The sequence below is a fragment of the Biomphalaria glabrata genome, chromosome 16 (assembly GCF_947242115.1).
Source record: "Biomphalaria glabrata chromosome 16, xgBioGlab47.1, whole genome shotgun sequence".
In the NCBI taxonomy this organism is placed as follows: Eukaryota; Metazoa; Mollusca; class Gastropoda; family Planorbidae; genus Biomphalaria; species Biomphalaria glabrata.
The window spans coordinates 8,857,954-8,878,854 of record NC_074726.1 but is presented as its reverse complement, the minus strand read 5'-3'; the positions used below and the strand labels follow the sequence as shown (position 1 = coordinate 8,878,854).

At 35.7% G+C, this 20,901-nt stretch overlaps 1 protein-coding gene and 1 long non-coding RNA gene across 2 annotated transcripts; both read right to left on the bottom strand.

Annotated features, from left to right (window-relative positions):
- Nucleotides 1-339: 339 nt before the first annotated feature.
- Nucleotides 340-15,212, bottom strand: LOC106079445 (acidic mammalian chitinase-like). Its single transcript, XM_056013335.1, has 11 exons — nt 15,046-15,212; nt 13,765-14,040; nt 12,923-12,990; nt 10,818-11,001; nt 9,712-9,943; nt 8,465-8,574; nt 7,494-7,617; nt 4,054-4,242; nt 3,633-3,758; nt 2,167-2,241; nt 340-555 (listed from the first exon to the last, which is right to left on the bottom strand). The coding sequence occupies exons 3-11, from the start codon at nt 12,966-12,968 to the stop codon at nt 382-384; spliced, it is 1,260 nt and encodes a 419-aa protein (XP_055869310.1). The 5' UTR covers nt 12,969-12,990; nt 13,765-14,040; nt 15,046-15,212; the 3' UTR covers nt 340-381.
- Nucleotides 15,213-17,271: 2,059 nt separating this feature from the next.
- On the bottom strand, nt 17,272-20,301 carry LOC106079448 (uncharacterized). Its single transcript, XR_001220009.2, has 3 exons — nt 20,214-20,301; nt 20,032-20,098; nt 17,272-18,021 (listed from the first exon to the last, which is right to left on the bottom strand). It is a non-coding gene; the product is annotated as an uncharacterized LOC106079448 (long non-coding RNA).
- Nucleotides 20,302-20,901: the final 600 nt, after the last annotated feature.

Genomic DNA, 20,901 nt, shown 5'->3' with positions numbered 1-20,901 from the left:
GCCATCTTTAATGACAAGATAATGTGTTTAATAATTTTTTTTTATTTTGATATGGAATAAATGATAATGGGAATTGTGACTGTTAAGAGGCATAAACCGTTTGGCTATTTATCAAGAGGGAGGGGGCACCCGACTCAGGCAGAGTTATGGTAGCTTAACGCCTAAAGGCAGCAATGAAATCTTCTCATTGACACCCCCTCCCCCGCTGGTTAACAAAAGAGATTTTACCGAGTGCACAGACCATGTTATATGCATGAACAATGCGCTATACAAAAGCAAATATGTAAAAACAAAGTTTGGAAATGAGATTTAGACAGAATTACCTCCCTTTTTTACCCATTAAAATTTTAATAGAAAAAATACTTCATTTTAAAGTTACTACTAATTCATCTCTAGCAGTGTAATTACAACGAGGACAGTAGATAGTATATGAAGTACATTATAACGTTGGTGATTAGAGCCACCATTTGGAGACTGACTCGTAGTTTCTGTTCTTGGCGTTTCTGTTATCCGTTTGACGGCTTTCATTAATGGATAGGTGCCTTGCTGACATCCCTGGGATGAAATAAATTGGAAAGGTGAATATATGAACCGTCACATGACCTTGTAAGATCTTCTTTCAATGAGATCACGACAGAGAGTTAAAATTCAATAACATGGTCCAAGACTGACCAACAGACGACATTATGCATTCAACTGGGCAGGCCTTGAATAATTGGAGGGCCTAGGAGAAATGAATTAAGTGGTCCCAAACGAAATATAAAAATATAGAAAGAAACAGCGAAAAAATAAAACTACGCAATTTATGAGAAAAAAAAACAACCTGCCAGTCTATATCTAAATGGACGAATAACTAAAATTCATAAATCGCAGAGTTAAATACCTAAACACAGTCGTAATGCTCTACTATGTTTCGCAATTTTTTCTCTATTTTTAGCGGCCCCCGAAAGGGGAAAAGACTCTATTAGTTTTGTGTGGCCTGTCTGTCCGTCTGTCAGTCCGTCCCGTTTAGATCTCAGAAACTAGAAGAGGCTCCAACCATTTGTAGGGCCTAGGCGACTGCCTAGTTTGCCTATGCCTAATGCAGCCTTACAAACAAACACAAACATTATTACAAATATAACCTCGAATGCTAGAAGCACAAAGGTTAGATTTCATGACTACTCCAAAGACTCCATACTAGAGATTGATTCACTAGTTTAATCTAATTAGGGGGGGGGGGGAGAGCCTGAAACAGAAAGAGGAGACGATAAGGAAGGCGGAGGTACGAATGTAAATTTGATTGAGATTTAATTTTACGTTTGTTTTAAAATTAGATACGAAAGATCTACATAAGTCTACATTTGAAATTTGTTTAAGGCTATGTGGGACACTAAATTTACGGGTGGGGGGAGGTGAAAAATACCTTTATATTTGTTTTGACCTAATTTTAGTAGCTCAGCCATTTCAGTGCCATAAAAATGTAACTTATATGGTCTTCAAGTGCTTAATATTTTATTATGCATTTTTTGTCATGTATGAAAGACTGGCTCTTTTCATAATTATTAGATAAGCGCACTGGCCCAAAGTACCATGTCACTATTCACGCAGCTCCTTAAGGAGTCATGTAGCGGACATCCTAACGGCTGATGTGGTACAGAGAAGGAATAGCGGGGGAATTTCCAGTTGTGTTCAACTTCCCAGAAGGAACTGTTCAGAAGTGCCTTTGGATGGAAGTGACCATGGGCCTAGTTCTAAGAGTCTTAAATGCAGTGAATTTAGATCATGTATTGTTACAAGTCTTTACTATATTGAGCGTAATAAAACCTAGTAAAACGTAGTCCCAGCAGTGGAATGGCTTTTTAGAAATGTGCTTATACAAAGATACTAGGTAGATCTTATAATCCTATCCTTGAGCCCGAGCCCATGATGACCTTATTATACAACTGCACCAAGCGTCATCATTAAATTGTATTGTATTCTTTGTATCATAATTTTAAGATGAAAGGTATTCAATGAATGTCTATTTCATTAGATGCGGGATGTTGGATGTAAAGAAAAGTTGGATCCAGTGATGCCCGCATTCTATTTGTACATTGTCTATAATTGGTGAGCCCTATATTCATTCATGATACTAATATTTCACCAAATGTCTTTAAAAGCAGCTAATAAAATCTGTTCACTTACTAATCCACTAAAGTCATCTTGATCGAGTGACCACATCATGATGCCAGCTAGACCATTAGATTTGGCCCACTTTGCCTAAAAAAAAAAAAAAGCTTCTATGAGAGATTTTCATAACAAATCTACTCACATTTATCTTTTGAATTAAAAAAAAAATAGGTTTACACTTTTTTTAACGCAGTTAGAAAAAGAAGAGAAAGCGATACAGTACGAGAATGAAGAGAGAAAACTGAGGTATTTGGAATAAAAATTATGAAAATTAACGTTGTGTGACAAGTGTAAGAGCTTAGGTATTTGATTTTCTAGTTTTCCAAGTTACATACCAATTATAATATGAATTTTAAAATACAACGCTTATCAATACATCCGTATACAGACCAGTCGTAAGCTGTTTTACTAACATAATTAACAGTAAATCAATTCTATATATATCTTATCCTATATTGTCTCTACATATCAGTGGATTCTTTGAATAAACAATAATAGGTACTAGTTGACCGGCGGCGTAGTTCGAAGGGTCGGCCTTAGGCCAATAGAACTTATGCGTCCGCAATGTGCCCCGCACTTTCATAGGACCCGCGCTAATTCTATGTGTATAAATTATTAAATTAAACCATTTTATAACTTATAACAGATTTCCCGAAGCCTCCTGATTTACCAGGAGCTCCTGGAAATCTCCTGAAATAGCAAAATATACAAAAAATCCTGGAAATATCCGGAAATTATTAAAATATTTTGATAACTCATACAAATCTCCTGAAATATATACATAAAAATTGTCATTTTGGGGTGTCATTCAATATGGAAAACGCCAATCCTACGCGCGATAAAAAAAGATATTATGCAATACTCGTAATTGTGGAATCTTGTGAAAGAAGCTTCTCGCGCCTCAAACTAATGAAGAATTACTTGAGGTTAATAATTCTCAAAGATAGATTGAAACATTTGGTAATTCTTGCTATTGAGCGTGATCTATGTAGGAAACAGAATTCGTATGATATACTGTTTGACTTCGCTACACGCAAGGCTCCTATAGTAATTCTGTGCATAAAATGCAAAGACGAATTTATTTTCTAATACAAACTCCTAATTTTCACTTACATTCACTCTTATGTCATATGGAGAATTATATATATATATAAAACAAATGATAATTAGCACAGCTATAAAAGAAACCTACCTATAGTTTCATACTTGATGTTATGATTGAACTAAAGAAGTAAACTGATGTTTTGTCTGAACTAAAGAACTAAACTGTAGTAATGACTTAACTAAATAACTAAAGTGATATAATGACTGAACTAAAGAACTAAACTGATGTTACGGTTGAACTAAAGAACTAAACTGATGTTGTGATTGAACTAAAGAACTAAACTGATGTTGTGATTGTACTAAAGAACTAAACTGATGTAATAACTGAAGTAAGGCACTAGACTGAAGCTATGATTGAACAAAACTGAATAATTGACCTTTTCGCTGATACTAGCTTGGTCCTCATAGGTAATCCAGTTGTCGCCTTGTACTAGGTAAGTAGACTTCTGTTGGTCGTCGAAAACTCGTTTGCTTGAAGGGTTACTTTGTATATATCTACAAATCTAGAATGAATAGGAGACCAAGAAAGTGAGTTTTACATTTAAAATTAGATAAACATGGAAATATTAGAAGATTATCGACAAGGTTTCTAAAAAGATAATTTTTTTTACAGTTTTATTTTACCTGAAATCTCTTTCTCTCTCTCCCCCCTCTCTCCCTCTCCCCTCTCTCTCTCTCTCTTTCTCCATATGGTTTTCAAGCTTGACGATCAAGATCAAATAAAGATCAATTATCAAAGTAGGTCAACTTTCTCTCTGCTGACACAAACCAAAGTGAATGTCAAGGACGTAGACTTACCTCAGGGTACGCCATGCCTCCAACCACGAAGTAATCTGAGGAGTTCCTCAAAGAGCGGGTCACTATGGGTGACCCCGGTTCTGACCTGGAAGTGTCGTTCAGCACCAGCCTCTTGCCCACCCCTGTCACCCCAACCAACATCTTGTTCAGTGGTAAGCCAATGTTTTTATAAGCGGAGACTGTCCAGCTCTGAAGTTAAAATATATAGACAGCAATCAAGACATTAACATCAGACTGTCCAGTTCAACAGTTACAATTTGTAGACAGCAATACAGACATGAATAAAAGACTGTTCCGTTTTAAGATTGAACTAATATTTACACAGTTAAGTCATAACTGTATGTTGCTCCTATGTGATTGAAGACTTATTTATGTTGATAGAGTTATAGACTTTTAACCAGATCTCAGATTAAATAATAGCGATGTTATCCAAAATCACACCACCTGGGCTTGTGGGTTGCATTCCCATCTGATACAGCACGATTGTGCTCTTGTAAGTATCTTGCAAGTGACCATCAGAACAATGTCTGGTCAGCCTGTCACAGCACTGTTTGATAGCCAGTGGCATGTGCTAGTGGTGAAGCACGGGGAACACTTATTTATGGTCACTATGATGCTGCACGGGAAAGTTATGAATTATGGACAGAAAATCTCGCTTGGGGATTTGACCACATGGTTAGAGAGTCAGTAGTCGCCAGGTTCTTAAACTGTATAGATCAGTGATTCCCAAAGTGGTCTATATAGACCCCCAGGGGTCTACGAAGACTTCCAAGGGGTCTACGAAAAAGAAAAAATAAATTGGGGGTCTATGAGATGTCCACGGGGGTCTATGATAATGGATTTCATTTCAGCAGGTCGGGACTTTTATTTTCACATCTCATCAATGTAATTATTTCATACACTAATATATGATTTGTACCTTAGTTAATCCTTTCAAACGAAAAATTGTTATATTTAATTTCAATACCTATTTAAATAGCTTAATTTTTTCTATATGTAACAAAAATAAATGTAGATTATATACAGCGTTGGTTATTTAAAATTGGAATTCATTTCTTCATTGTCAAACAAGCAATTGCTTAAGTGCCTTTTTATGATGATATGAATAATCATGCTGGAGGATCAATTGAGACAATGCCACCCTGATAAAATGATAAAGATTTGAAAAACTTTAGAAATCCCAAAGATAAAAGTTCAGTCAACAAAATCTCTCTTCAACGTCATATACAGATGATGGTGTGTGCGGGTCTTAAAAGATCTCTTTATTTATAGCCATATACGGAAAAAACCATAGATAAATCATTGATTTTACCAGCTGTTAAAGTAGTTTTAAAAGCTATTTTACACAAATTTACATCTGATATTATTTTAAACACATTTCTTTAAGCAACAATACAGTAGGCACATCAGTGGTATGAGTTATAACAAAAACTTATTATGTAATTCTTTGCAAACAACATACACAGTTTGGGATCAGCGGCCTCGCAGGCTCTGACAGGGTGTAGCGCTGTGTGCTGCATACTTCCTAAGGATCATCTGCTCCTTATTTTTCTTCGTGATTGACCCACGAAACAGTTCCCATGTTTGGGTATATCTGCAAAGGCAGCAGAGGTTTGAATTCTGTTTTTCCCCTGATAGGTGGGTTGCAACCTAGGCTAATGAGTCCCTCCTTTCCAAAGCTTACTGGTTTAGACACCAGTTACTTCGCCCCTTCTCCTGTTTAAGAAAACAGTTCCGCGGACCCAATGTTTGAGCCAGACGTGAAAGATGAAACAATACAAATACAGAGATACTTAAGGTCAGTTAATTAATTCATATTTTTTGTTTGAAGAACTACTTTATAGAACAACAAATTCCTATATGAAACATAAAATCCCTCGCAATGGATGATGAACCTGCAAAAAAAAAACAAAAAAAAAAAAAAAAAACACATTTCCAGTGTGTTTGGTGGTTTCAGTATTACATATCAATTGTTATTTAAATTGGTTATAAATTTGTATGTTATCAATGAAAAAGATAGAGCTCTCTAACTAAGCAGCTTTAAATTACTTATTTACTCTTCGACTCACTACAGTTAGAAATTACTTTTGAAAATGGAGTTGGTGAATTTGCAAAAATGCAGTACCGGTATAAGTTAAGCAGGGGGACTACCGAAAACCAGAAAACATAGCAAGGGGTCTACGAGACAAAAAGTGTGGGAACCACTGGTATAGATGAATAATGTTCTTGACTCAATAAAATCACCAGTTGTGTACATTGAATATTTGACTGGATATAGTGTATTTGTGAAGCATAATGTGTGTTTCTTTATGGCCGGATTTGCTAGTTGTATTTCACTTTTATGGTATAATAAATGTTCTATTTGCTGATCAGAGACTCGATTGATTAATATAAATATCCGTTGTGCTGTGCCAATGGTAGTAGACATACGAGATAAAAAGTAGTTCAACAGTTCAAGAGAACAAGGCATCTTTAATTATTTGAATACATACAATTAAATGTCACTCAATAAGAAGTGACACAGCCACACTCCACCGTATTGACGGAGATACTTATTTACGTTAAGTGATACAACAGAACAGACATCTCTTGTTCACATCTAAACCTTTGATTCTTCTTCTTTACGTCTAAATCTTTCTATTGTTCAACTTGGAATCATACAAATATTGACCACAATAATACAAACACACTTCACAAGATTAGAATCAATAAACGTTTTTGGAAATTGAACTATCCGGGTAGCTGTCTTTCCCTGTCTTTATATATAGCCAACTCCTAAAAAATAGCTTGAATTTCCTATGTCTATTTTGCGCAAATGACTCTACTTGCTTGAAGCAAATGTAAACATTTTTATTTATTTTATGCAAACAATAAGAGCTTTATGTATCTTCTCGAATTATATTTACTATAAATATCTTATGCATTCAAGCCTCAAGACCTTGATGCGTACAGCAAGTGTCAATATAAACATTCTACATGAATGAAGACTCACAACTGTGAGGGAGAGTCTGCTTTTTGGTATTTACATTTTTTTTAGATGCATCACAATTTGTCTTTTGTTTTGTTGGTTTAGTATGGCCACATGGGATACAAATGTTGGGAGAACTCACGGTCTTTTTACTTTTTCACTCTGAATCTTTAAACGTTTTATATAAATAAATTATCATGAGACTTAAAAAAAATTCGAAAAAAGTGATGCATCCACCAATATCTATTATCATAATATGGCATGATTAAGGAACGTTAATTCATAAGATAACATCAATTCTATATAACTTATAAAGTATTCATTTGTATCGATATTATTGTTGTTAATTAATTGTACTGCAATAGTGATATTCTACTCCTGGTGCTACAATAGTAATACTTTACGTTTGGTGCTATTGCAGTAATACTTTACGTTTGGTGCTATTACAGTAATACTTTGCATTAAGTCCTACCGTGCTGAATTCTTGATTAAATTTTGCGTTATCTCTAGAATACAGGGGACTGTTGAAGTTTGTCACTTCGCTGTATCTTGCGTCCACAAAGTCATAAGTCATAAGACTGGCATAGTCTACCAATCTGAATAGGAAAGTAAAAAAAAAAACACTATTTGAATCTCGTGAAGACATGAGTAACTCTAAGCGTAATGACATCTGAGTATAGTTGTAGAATTAGAATTATTCTTAAAAAAAAAAACAAAGCTTATAATACAGAAACAAACACACAGTTACTGCAATATCTCTCAATAGTACATAATGTATCTCCCTTTTTGCTATATAATATAAAGTTGATTAATTACCAGTAACTAATTAGCTAATGGTTTTAATTTTTGATCGATTCATGTGTAGTCATCGACAATGAATAATTGTGCAAAGTTTCAACTTGATCCGAAAAAGGAATCGAGCAAAATGGCGTGTACAATATTTGTACCAGACAGACAGGGTGAGATGTTATTAGCTTTGTAAAATAGAAAAGTAAATCACCCCTTTCGGATAGTGCGATCTACTAAGCAGGAGATATGAAGATCATATGTTTTTGCGTTGAAAGGTTAACGAGGGTGTGTGCTGACCAGCACAAAGATCAACTGTCAATACATCCCTAATACATGTCAGGTACCCGCAGGGTAGACTGTGGGGCGTCCTAAAACTCCTGATGTTAAATATCCAAATCGTTTACTGGATTTGAGCTAGGGACCTTGCGGTTTGGAACAGAAACTCAGCGCCCACGCCCCAAGTAGATCTTTTGTATAATTATTACCATCTTTTTAAGAATTTTTTTTTCATTTGCTAATGAATTAATACTTTGCAAGTTAATCTTTAATCAATAATACAATTTAGTTTAATACTCTCTAATTAAAATCACAATTTGATCGTTAACTAAAGAAAGCCTATTAGGCTGTAAAGCCATAACACCGGATCCTGGTCACCTGTAAATTTCTGAGTTGTTGAAATAAGGGATAAAAGATCCAACAGGAGCCGCAATGGTCAGCAGAAGTTTCGGAGATCTGGAGTCTGCGTCAAAAGATTTTCTTAAACTCTAAGGATAAAAAGGTAAAATACAATTCAATTAATTTTTTACCCATTTTAATTGTTATTAAAAAAAAAAAAGAAGAAGAATACGATCTTGGTAAGTGTGAAGTAAATAAACTGGATTTAAAAATCAAATTTCAAAAATGAAGATGCAAAAATGTAATACTTTGCATAGCACAACATTAAAAACACTAAATAAAAAAAAACAAACTTAGAGGTTTTTAGACATGGCGGCAAATCTATCAAAAAGCAAATTGTTTTTTTTTTGGTGTAACCGGTGTCCGAAATACTCTGTAGAATCACATTTCCTTCGTTTGTATCGCAAAACAAAAAAATAATAATTAATACTACTACTATATAGTTGGCAACACTGATCTTTAAACATGACGTCCTTGACCTTATTTATTTTGTTTATCTCACGATCTCTCCCAATCTACCTATTTTCTTTTTTTTTTTCTTCTAGGTTTCTTGACATCGCCTCCACATTTCGTCGTAAAACTTTCTCTTCTTTATCTCTTCTACTGTATTTTGTTGCTCAAAGAACTAATACGAGATCTTAAAATCAAAAGTGTAAACCAAGGGCAGATAACTGTGTAAGCTTTTGGTGTGAGTATCTACAATATCGGCAAGACATACAAGATAGAAAACAATATTGAAAAAATTATTCATGCCAGAGACTTTAGAAAAAAAAAATGAATGTCGTAGATTGTAGAGCAGTGGTTCGCAAGCTTTTTCCTTAACGGGACACTTCGCACATTCCGCGTAGTTAGCGGAACACTTTATTTCTAGACAGATTAATACATGTGGTGACCCTCTAGTTTAGTTAATTATTCGAGTAGTTTGTGGAACACCTATTCAGGCATCGTGGAACACTGGAACACTAAGCGTCCATCACTACACACTTTAAGCAAACCAATCATTTAAGGCATAATGAGATATGTGGACTTTAATTTTATACTGTAGCGCTTTAGGCTGATACAAGATATTTACGAGTGGTTAAATTATGAAGTTCCTTTCTTGGTCGAAATGAAATAATGTAACAATGAATGTATTCTTATACTTTTTTTATTTGGTCTATAAATGGTTGCTGTTAAATCCAATACTGTAATGCTTTCACAGTGTTTAACTCTTCACGTCCACTTACGTTTAAAAGCCTGAGAAAATTCACACTTGTATTTCCTGTGGGATACTCCCAATCAATGTCTAGCCCATCAAATTGATAATCCCTTAGAAACGCGACGGTTTGGCTTGCGAATCTGACCGCTTGTGCATCGTCTTTGGAGGCAGCCACGAAGCCGTCACCGTGGTCAGTCTCACCTCCAAGTGACAGTAAGGTCTTCAGATCGGAGTTTTGACTTTTCATTGCAGTGAATAATCTGAAAATGTAATAGATTTGAAGAACAAGTATCAGGAAATCAAATTCTCACATCACATGCCGTCAATACAAACAAATTAAAGGAAACTGTGTTAGCTCAGTTCTATAAATAGTAGATAGTTTTCAATCACAATAAAAGACAATATCAAGAGGGGCTAAACTAAATAAATACTTAAAAAAAAAAAGACAATTCCTAGTTTATAAAGATTATAGAGAGATTATTTAGGTCTTAATAACTAATAAATGTTCAATTTAAAAAAATGGACAATTCCCTGCCCCTCCCCACCCCGATCAAAAAATCCTGGTGAGGTGAATGTATAAATCTATTATACTTTATAATATGTTAATGATCACCATCTTGATCCAGAGTTAGAAAAAGGTACGGAACATGTCCCTGAATGTCTATTAATTTATAAAACTCTTTAATGAATTTGACCTACATGCGGAAATACCCTATGACGTAGTTTGTTCAAGATAATGATTTTCTAGTCCTTTTTTAGCCATATTTAAATTATATTTTAATTATACTTAGAAAAACTAGAACTGTCAAAACTAGAGTTTTCCCAGTGTGGCCTACTAGCTAGCAGTTCTTTTCTCAAAGACATATATCAACTGTCAAGTATCTAGGAACATCGATCAATCGTCTCCAGGTTCCATTTGTTTCCAGGATCCAAGTGATTTCATTTGTTTCCATGAATGAATAGAAAAATTGTAAATATCGCTTAAGTGAAAGACTAATTTGGGTTTTTAAATACTTTTTGTCTTAAATCGTAACATTTTATATATATATATAATGTTTGTCTTCGAGTCCATTGTTTTTATTTTAAAAATGGAAAAAAAATTTTTTATTAAAGTCTAAAGATAAGGAAAAGTACCTATAGTGAGTATCATTTGTCGCTGTCAGAAGTGAAGTCACTGGATCAATCTTTCCGAAGGCGTAGACTAAATGGGTGCAGATATCGGGCTCCACATTTTTGACATCAAACCTAGCGAACGAAGAGTTCCTGTTGAACGCCCAGCCAGGGAAGTAGCAGAAGCGAATAAATCCTGCAGCAGGACCTGGTAAACATATATACAAGCGGGTGACATTGTTACATTTATTTTTACTTACAGCTGATGACAATGTATAAGGGTCAGTGATTTATGAAAGCTTCTAAAGGGTTCACTAAAAGTATCAGGAGATAAAATCAGTGGCACATTGAATGATTGATTTTACACATTACTACTGTTAATCACACTGTAGGATACATCATGAGACAATAGCAAGACACATTGTTGCGAGACGACGTTTATGACACATAGTAAGACACAATGTGATACATACTGTAAGACACAATGTGATACATACTGTAAGACACACTGTACGACACACTGTAAGACACAATGTGATACACACTGTAAGATACACAGTAAGACACAATGTGATTTTGCACACTGTAAGACACACTGTAAGACACAATGTGATACACACTGTAAGACACATTGTAAGACAATGTGATACACACTGTAAGACACACAGTAAGACACAATGTGATACACACTGTAAGACACATTGTAAGACACAATGTGATACACACTGTAAAACACAATGTGATACACACGGTAAGACACACTGTAAGACACAATGTGATACACACCGTAAGACACACTGTACGACACACTGTAAAACACACTGTAAGACACAATGTGATACACACTGTAAGACACACTGTAAGACACACTGTAAGACACACTGTAAGACACAATGTGATACACACTGTAAGACACATTGTAAGACACATTGTAAGACACAATGTGATACACACTGTAAGACACAATGTGATACACACTGTATGACACATTGTAAGACACATTATAAGACACAATGTGAACACACTGTAAGACACACAATGTAAGGCACACTGTAAGACACACAGTAAGACACAATGTGATACAAACTGTAAGACACATTGTAAGACACAATGTGATACACACTGTAAGACACAATGTGATACACACTGTAAGACACACTGTAAGACAATGTGATACACACTGTAAGACACATTGTAAGACACAATGTGATACACACTGTAAGACACATTGTAAGACACAATGTGATACACACTGTAAGACACATTGTAAGACACAATGTGATACACACTGTAAGACACATTGTAAGACACAATGTGATACACACTGTAAGACACACTGTAAGACAATGTGATACACACTGTAAGACACATTGTAAGACACAATGTGATACACACTGTAAAACACATTGTAAGACACAATGTGATACACACTGTAAGACACACAATGTAAGGCACACTATATGACACACTGTAAGACACACAATGTAAGGCACACTGTATGACACATTGTCTGAAACATTACAAGATGCAATGTAAGACACATTGTCTAAAACATTTTAAGAAATATTGCAAGATGTTAAATTAGATACACTGTAAGTTCAAGTTCCTAATGTACGCATACATTTCTGAAACACATTGTAAGTCCCATTGTCAAACACATTGTAAGACAAAAAATTGTAAGTCACATTATAGAACACATTGAAAGGCACACTGTATGACACATTGTAAGATAAATTGTAAGACATAATGTAAGGTACATTGAAAGAAAAATCGAAAGACACACTGTAATACACAATGTGAGATACAACGTGAGACACATTGTAAGATACTATAAAATACACTTTGAGACACATTGGTATACACGTCGTGAGACTGTCAGACACAATGTAAGACACATAAAAGACACAATGCAAGATACAATGCAAGATACATTCTAATGTCAAAGGAAAAATTATGACAATATAGTGAGACACACAAATTCATATAAGACAAGCCAGACACCCTTTAGACACAGACCTATTGTGGGACACACAAATTCACCTAAGACAAGCCAGACACCCTTTAGACACAGACCTACTGTGGGACACTGAGATACACAAGAATGTTCCATAAGGAATTCGATTACTTACTATTTATAAAGATCAACAGAAAAACTTGAAAGGAAGCCGAAATCATTCTACGACACAGTTGTCTTCTCCTGCCATATACAATAACATTAGAACATTGTTAGGTACAAATCTATATCAGCTATACCAGCATGGGGTAGGAGTCGGACTGGGTTTGATCCAAGGACCATCAAGGCAACAGTACAGAGCCCATACGACATAATCAGGAAGCCATTCATAATTTCTAATTTGTATTAATTCCTAAATTATAGTTTTTTATATAGCGCTACTTTCATGCTTATAACATGTTTAGAGCGTCATGGTCTCCAGTGGGGGAGAGGGGTATCTGGGAGAAGATTTTCCGTGCTGCCTTTATGCCCTAAGTAAACACAACTCTGCTCGAACCCCGAGCCGCCTTCATAGGTAACCAAGCCAAGCTCAACCGTATTTGGCCTCTCGACCACGCTTCTCACATTACCAGAATTTTAGCTTCAAAATACCATTAATAAAATCGATAAATTTACGATTTGTGCTATTGCAGAGTTGCGTGGACTTAGGGGCACCCTAAGTATAAAAAAAAAAATATTTCAAAATCCCAGTCTTCAACGAGATTCGAAACCAAGAAGCCAGGATCTGAAGCCCACTAAAATATAGCTTGAAATTGAAGTCTCGGAATAATTGATTCTGGAATGCTAAAAAGGGCACACATAACTTCTTTTTTTTTTAATTATATTAACAATTTCTTTTTGTACTTACACCGGATAATAAAAAAAAAACTATTTATAGATTTTGCTTTATAAGCATTGATTAAAATATAGAAAATTTTTAAAAGATTAACTATGACAACGTGAGTATGTTCTTCTTACCTGTTACGTTGCAATGATGTCAAGTCAACCAATATCACCTGTTCACCCACCTACAGGTAGCTCGGAATACTACGTCATCATACCCAGTGTTGACTCTGTAGCCACTTCACCAAAAGCAGAAATGTGTCGTCAAGGAAATGGTCCAGGTGGTGTGTCAACAGCCGGCTGTGTTGAAGCACTTGAGCTCAAACACGGTGAGGGGTGAACTCTTTCGACTTTAAAATAGTGAGTCATCGGTATTGAGGGGTGTCTTGCAAGTTATCATTATGATACGGACTAAGTGAGAGAAGCAAAAATCATTATGACATTTAAAATTTTTGAAACCTTATAGATCTAGTTACTCTTCAATTTTATTGAGAAAAAAAATGTTCAAATTTATCTAATTAATTTTACTTCTAACATTGTCAATAACGGCTATTTTTTTTTATTGTTTCTTGGTACTGAAAAGGCTTAGGGGTTAATTTCTGCTTTCGAACCTAGGGTTCCGGGTTCGAATCTGGGATTTTGAATTTCGGGATTTTTAGGGCGCCGACTCTAATGGGTACCTGACTTTAGTTGGGGAAAGTTAGCCGGTTGGTCGTTGGGCTGGCCACTTGACATCCTGCTCTTTAACCGTTGGCCAAAGAAACAGATGACTTAACTTTCATCCGCCCTATAGAGCGCAAAGTCTGAAAAGGGAAACTTGACTTTACTTTCACTTTTGACTGAGCACATAATTCAGAAAGACACCAAGTGGCGTTAGATTTCGTATTTCATATGCTAGGATTTATCACGGACTTGATAGTTCGTTAACAGTGATAATAAAGAATGGTTCGGTTTGCAGTCAATCAAACCAACGAGTAGCAAGAACGATTCTCATTGACATACACTCCTTCTTCCCTAGTGCTATTAGAGCATGGAATGGGTTGCCTGAGCTAGCCAGGAAAACCAGTGACTTGGCAGAATTTAAGTCATTGGTTAATATGCATGACTAAATGCATGACGCGTAGGACGTAATCATCTTCTTTTTTTGAAGTAACGTCTGTATTATATAAGATAAGATAAGATAAACGACTAGATGAACACATGAATACGCTGTTATTTGATTGGACTTAATCCTGTGCACTGCCAGTGGAGCATAGGACCGCAACCACAACTTTCCACCGAACTCGGTTCTGAGCAGCTTTCTTCATCCTCAGCGTATGCGAGTAAGACGTACTTATGTTCTAAACGTCTGTCACTTATAAGATAAACTAATATTTTTTAAATTCAAATGATACATAAGAAATTTGAAGCACTTACGTGTTTTCAATCAATGTGTTTCACAAACAGTAGCTCGGTGACTCAGTCTGCATTTCAGACTGCAACAATAACAACACAAAACCAAGTTATGCACTAAATTGGCAACACGACGTCTGTCAGTCTTAATAGTTGGCAACACATTGTGTAGGTCTCCAGGTCGCCGTCTCAGCTGTTAACTTTTTCTTTTCTATTTTTTTGTTCAAAACGACACACGTGACCCAGTGTCCACACAGTATTCTGTTTCTGCTTTTCTAGCTTTGATCGTGCCAGTGTTGACACAGACAGTTATGTCCATATTGCTAAGGGGGGGGGGGCGCTGTAAGGGAAGGGCAGAGATGGGGGAAGACCAGATCCAATTGAGGAACTTAAGTCAGAGGACAGTGACGCTCTGTGTGTGAGAGTGTCAATACATAACAAGAGCAAACAACGAATCCTGCTACATATGAAATTCTTAAAAGTACGGTACTAGTTTATTGGTTACTACTTTCAGACCTTGAGATCTATGTGGGCGGATGATGCAAGGTTATTAGTTTCTTTAACCGATGGTGAGGGTTCCATGTGGTAAGAATAATGTCCAACAGCCTTTACTTACCCAAGTCTTTTCAGGTTGTCTAGATTTAAGGATTCGAACACGAAATCCCTCATTTTTACAAAGCCTTTTTCAATTCATTTCGTCTGCTTGTCTTGTACGATGTTTGAACGCGTTAGTTCTTCCACTTCCATTCTTGGATCGAGTTCGATATTTTACAAATATTAAAAGTAGGGTCTACCTAAAAATATACGAGAATCAATCTGCTTGAAAACCTGGTCAAGTCTTTTTGTATTTAATCAACAGAATGGCAATCATACTACATTTTGTGTATGAAGTTTACACCTCCAAATATTTGATTTGGATTTAAATGTTTACATTCCTTTGGTTTTTTATCTTTAAATAGCTGTTAAGTCACATATTTGCAAAGTAATACTGGGCCAACGATAACAGCTCTGTACCTAAAGGGAAATAATGAAGTATTTATGCTTGACAAATAATTGTTAATCACAGTTACTTCCCTGAACAATGTCTTCACTTGAGTTCCAATAACGCAGTACGTTGGGCAACAAAGAATAAACAAATAAAAAACATTGTGAAAACAACACGCTCTAAATGATCACAGTCTTCCATAGTCACCCTTTATAGGATGATGCTTATACTTATTCAAAAAATTATGTACATTTCTTAGTGGCTCCTGTCACCCTTTGGTGGTGTCCTTTAGCCTTTCATGTTAAGTGTCACAGACTTTGAAGTAATTTTTGACTATCCGAACAAGTTTTATAAAGACATGCTGCGTGTACCAAATAATGACTGGCGGGAAATATATTTATAAGTAATATTTATATATAAGTTTTTAAAGTTTAAAGTTTTTAATAAAATTGTGTATTAGCTACTAGCAATGCTAAGAACTGATTCCTTAGCAGATATCTATATTCGATTCATCTGTAACTTTTCTCACGGTCAAGATAACTTAAACCATGATGCCTCCCCTCTTGGATAAGGAAGAGAGAACAGTGCCTCATATTTTAATCATTGCCTCCCACCCCTCACTTGTTCTTGACCAATATGGTGAAATAGGCGCATTGCTATTTGCAAACGGTTGGATAGTTTCGACACCAATTGCTAGAGTAGGCCTGAACACAGACCTGTGACGTGACAATGAGCTATTGGTGTCCACTGACCACAGCTTAGTCCGTTTTCTGGCCTACTATAGCGATTGCTCTCGGTATTTGTCCAGGGCTTTTGAAAGTGAAGGTTTGAGCCTCTCAGGCCCTACAGGCCTACTCGAATGGAGTTTGATGATGTGAAGTGATCTGTAACTTTGAAACAAAAATGTGTACATTTGAAATTAAGACTGAATTATACCAATCTTGTGTAACTAGTCTGAAATATCACATGTAGAGAAACCATTTTCGTCCTTTTTGTTTACCCATCATTTAGCATGAAAACATTTAAACTACGTACATGTAATTTCTGTTGTTTTGGCTATGCTATAGCTGTTTAACCTGTTACGAGTTTAATAAAAAGAAAATATGGTTAATACCAAAAACCACTTTCTAGTTCGCAAAATGACGCTATTAATAAATAAACGTACTATATTAATGTATGCGACTCAACCTTTCCCCCTATGGAAAATCTAAATAGAAAGCTAATCCCGTATGAGATAGTTTGAACAAACAAAAAATTGGAAAAGTCGATTGGTTTTATTTCAAAAAAATGCAACATATTCTACATACTACATCTTCAGCATAAGACATCTTCAGCAAAAAATTTTCAACATACGACAACAACATACAATCTTCAACGTGTATGTTCAACATAATCTTCAACATACGGCTTCTTCAACACACATCTTGAACATGTGACCTCTTGCACATTTCACATATTTAACTTTTGACATTTTGAACACATGAGATAATTAACCTATAACCTATTAAACATCTTTTACATGCTACATCTTTAAGATCACAAAATGCCCAATTATATTTCTGCCTATATGATACAAACTAATGTCTGTACAAATATCACACTTAAGAATTAACTTATTTAGAAATATGAAAAAATATCTGCGAAAGCGTTAGCTTAGCCAAACGTCAATTCTCTTTATATTCAATATCTTTAAAATATAAAAAAAAAACCAGTTTAAATACACATGACTTGCAAATGTAGTTGTATATTTTACTGTCATGACTGTAGTTGAAATATCAAGCAGCTGTAAATATCAAATAATCGAAGGCACTAAAGATCTTTGTGAACACATACATGAAAGTGAAAACCATTAAAATCCCGAAGGTTGAAGTAAAAAGTATAGAAGTCACAAATGAATCAAACAGTGAAGTCAGTATAAAAATCAACGTTGAAATCAGGTACACTGAGGATGAGAACAGTGATCTCACTAGTATTAGCACCAAGAAGGTCAGCATGACTTAAGGAAATTGTGAAATCTGCGGAAAAGAAAATACAAATATAACAAAAAATTTTAACACCACTATTTCAAAGAAAACCAGATTAGACTGGCCTAAGTAGAAGAGATTCTAAATACTAGGACACTGGAAATATATATAAATATAATAATATAATATATAATTCTACTGCGATTTTTTATTATTTGTTCAAAGCTTTTAAAAACAAGTTTAATCCTTTTTCTTTAACAGTGTGTTTCCACGAGCATGCTATGATAAATCAGTGAACATCAATATTGACCATTGAGAAGACATAGCTCTAGACCTCACCAGATGGAGAGAGACAGTGACCAAGAAAGCAATGGACAGCGAAAGAACATGGGCCTCAGCTCTGGAAGAAAAACGTACAATGCGAAAAATGGTCAGCTCCTCTACCACCGAAGCAAAAGCCACCTTAACCAGCGATATTTGTGGACGGGAGTGTCTCTCGAAAATGGGGTTCCACAGCCACATGAGGAAGTGTGCGAGATAAACCATAGTCGTTCTATGACTGAAGAAGGCCAACTAGATGCTATGATAGTTTCACTACCAATATCGCGGATCTGATATATATATGTGCATATTGTATGTACATACTACATCGATTCAATATGTTTAAAGTTAATAGAAAAACGACCTAAAAGAGGTCCAAACACCAAACGCAACAACTGCTACAGTGATGGTCTACTATGAATACAGTGAAACATTCTTTTTGAGCTCTAACTATTTCATTGAGCCATAAAGGAAAAAGTCAAAGACATCAATATAAATCAATTCTACTTATAATTTTGTGGACTGATCTAAAGATCTTAGTGGAAATTGGCACTAAAAAGTTGAGAATATTCAAGGGATGAACACCGTTCTAAGTTCGAATTTTTTAAATTGATATAGTAAAATATAAGGGCAATAAAACATGACCTGATACAATCACACTGGATGTTATTAAAAGTAACACAATAAGACCAACTGTAAAGACCTTGCCATCAATAGGGGAGATGTTAAGTCATCAGCTTTTTTTTTATGACCGACAGTTAACGAGGGTCTCGCGTGGCCAGCACAACGACTAACAGCCTTTGCTTTCCCCAACTTAAGTCAGGTACCTATTTGAGTTGGGGCGACAGAGAGTTTAACCCGGGACCTTTCGATTTGGAAACAAAACGCCTTTCTACTCAACCAACACACCCTCGAGGGTGCTCAACTTTTATTTCGGGATCGAGGGCAAAATATGTCACGGGCCGCGGAAACGTCAAAACTGTCTAATCCAATGGAAACGACCCTATGTGGTCTTATTATGTACTGTAGCTTAATGTCAGAAGGGGTTGAAAAGCTTTAGGGCCGAAAGTAGCCCGCGGGCAAAAGTTAGGGTACCACAGCTTTCAACTATAATCAATCATGAATTTAAACGTAACGATTTTTTTTTTCTATGGGTGTGACTTCACCATTTACAAGCAGCATTTGACACAAAATATTCTGACTTAGTGATGAAAAGTCAAAGTAGTAATGATAGTCACCACCTACAAGATCTTCCTTTAGGGAACAGTACCAGGAAAAATAAGAATAGGCAGACTGAGAAAGCCATGGTTTAAAAAAAAGTTAGTTTCTTTTTCAGACCTTGCGATTTATAGGGTAGATGATGTTAAGGCCATCTGTTTCTGTGGCCAACGGTTAACGAGCAAGGTGTCATGTGGCCAGCACAACGACCAACCGCCTTTACTTTCCCCAACTTAAGTCAGGTACCCATTAGAGCTGCGTGGACTAAGTCTTCACTGAGATTCGAATCCAGGACCACAGATTCAGAAGCCTAGTGATTAACCACTCAGCCACCACGCAGAAATTCTATTCAAGTCAAAAGACAAGAGAGGAGAGAAGAAAGACAGATGCCAGAAATTATGTGTTGTCCCAACGGTTAAACAGACTAAAGTCACTAAAGATAGGTGAAGGTGAAATCACTTAATATGCTAAGTTTTCTTGTTTTCTGCTCAGTGTTATTAAAACCCTAAAATAAATACTTACATTGGTGGAGGATCCTTATGATTGGTTTACATTCAGTTATTTCTTGACTTGTTTCTGCTTGTAGTCACTTAAAAGTAAGAAATAAGGAAACTTAATCGAAATCAAGTCGAGATTAAGAGAATAAAATGAACTACATTTGGTTGATTATTGTATTGAAGTCTTATATTAGCATATTTGCTTACTTTAATGGTTGCATCATTCAGCTTGACGTATTCTCATCAAGGATCGCATCATCTTGATTAAGTTATTTTCAGACTATTTGGTGTACTATCAGGAAAGACAAAAAAAGAGAAATTAATAACAATTAGATCTAATTAGAAGTTTAAAAAAATAAAAAGACAAAAAGAGTTTTGAAACCAAACACATAGGCGGCTCATGCTGATCGGTCGTTGGTCTACTCATATATGGGAGTTACAAATAAAAAAAAAAGTCAATTTCCCGTCAAAGGAGGCGCGGTGACTGAGTTTTAATGAGCTAGCCTTCCGAATCGAGGGTTCCTGGTTAGAATCCTGGTGAAGGCTGGGATTTTTTATTTCGGCATATTTGTGGCGCCTCAAGAGTCATCCCAGCTTTAATGGGTACCTGACACAGAAACAGAGGACCTTACATCATCTGACCTATTGGTCACAATGTCTGCAAAAAGAACTTAGACTTTTTTAGCGGCCCCCGAAAGGGCAAAGACGCTATTAATTTTGTGTGGTCTGTCAGTCCTTCCGTCCAGTTAAGATCTCGTAAACTTGAAAAGAGTGAAAATTCGACATCACAATAGTTTAGACCATTCTGATGCAACGGCTACTTTTTTCTTTTCTGAACGCGAAAAATCTAATTTTTTAATCACTTATGCAAGCAGTTTCTTCATAAAAATACACC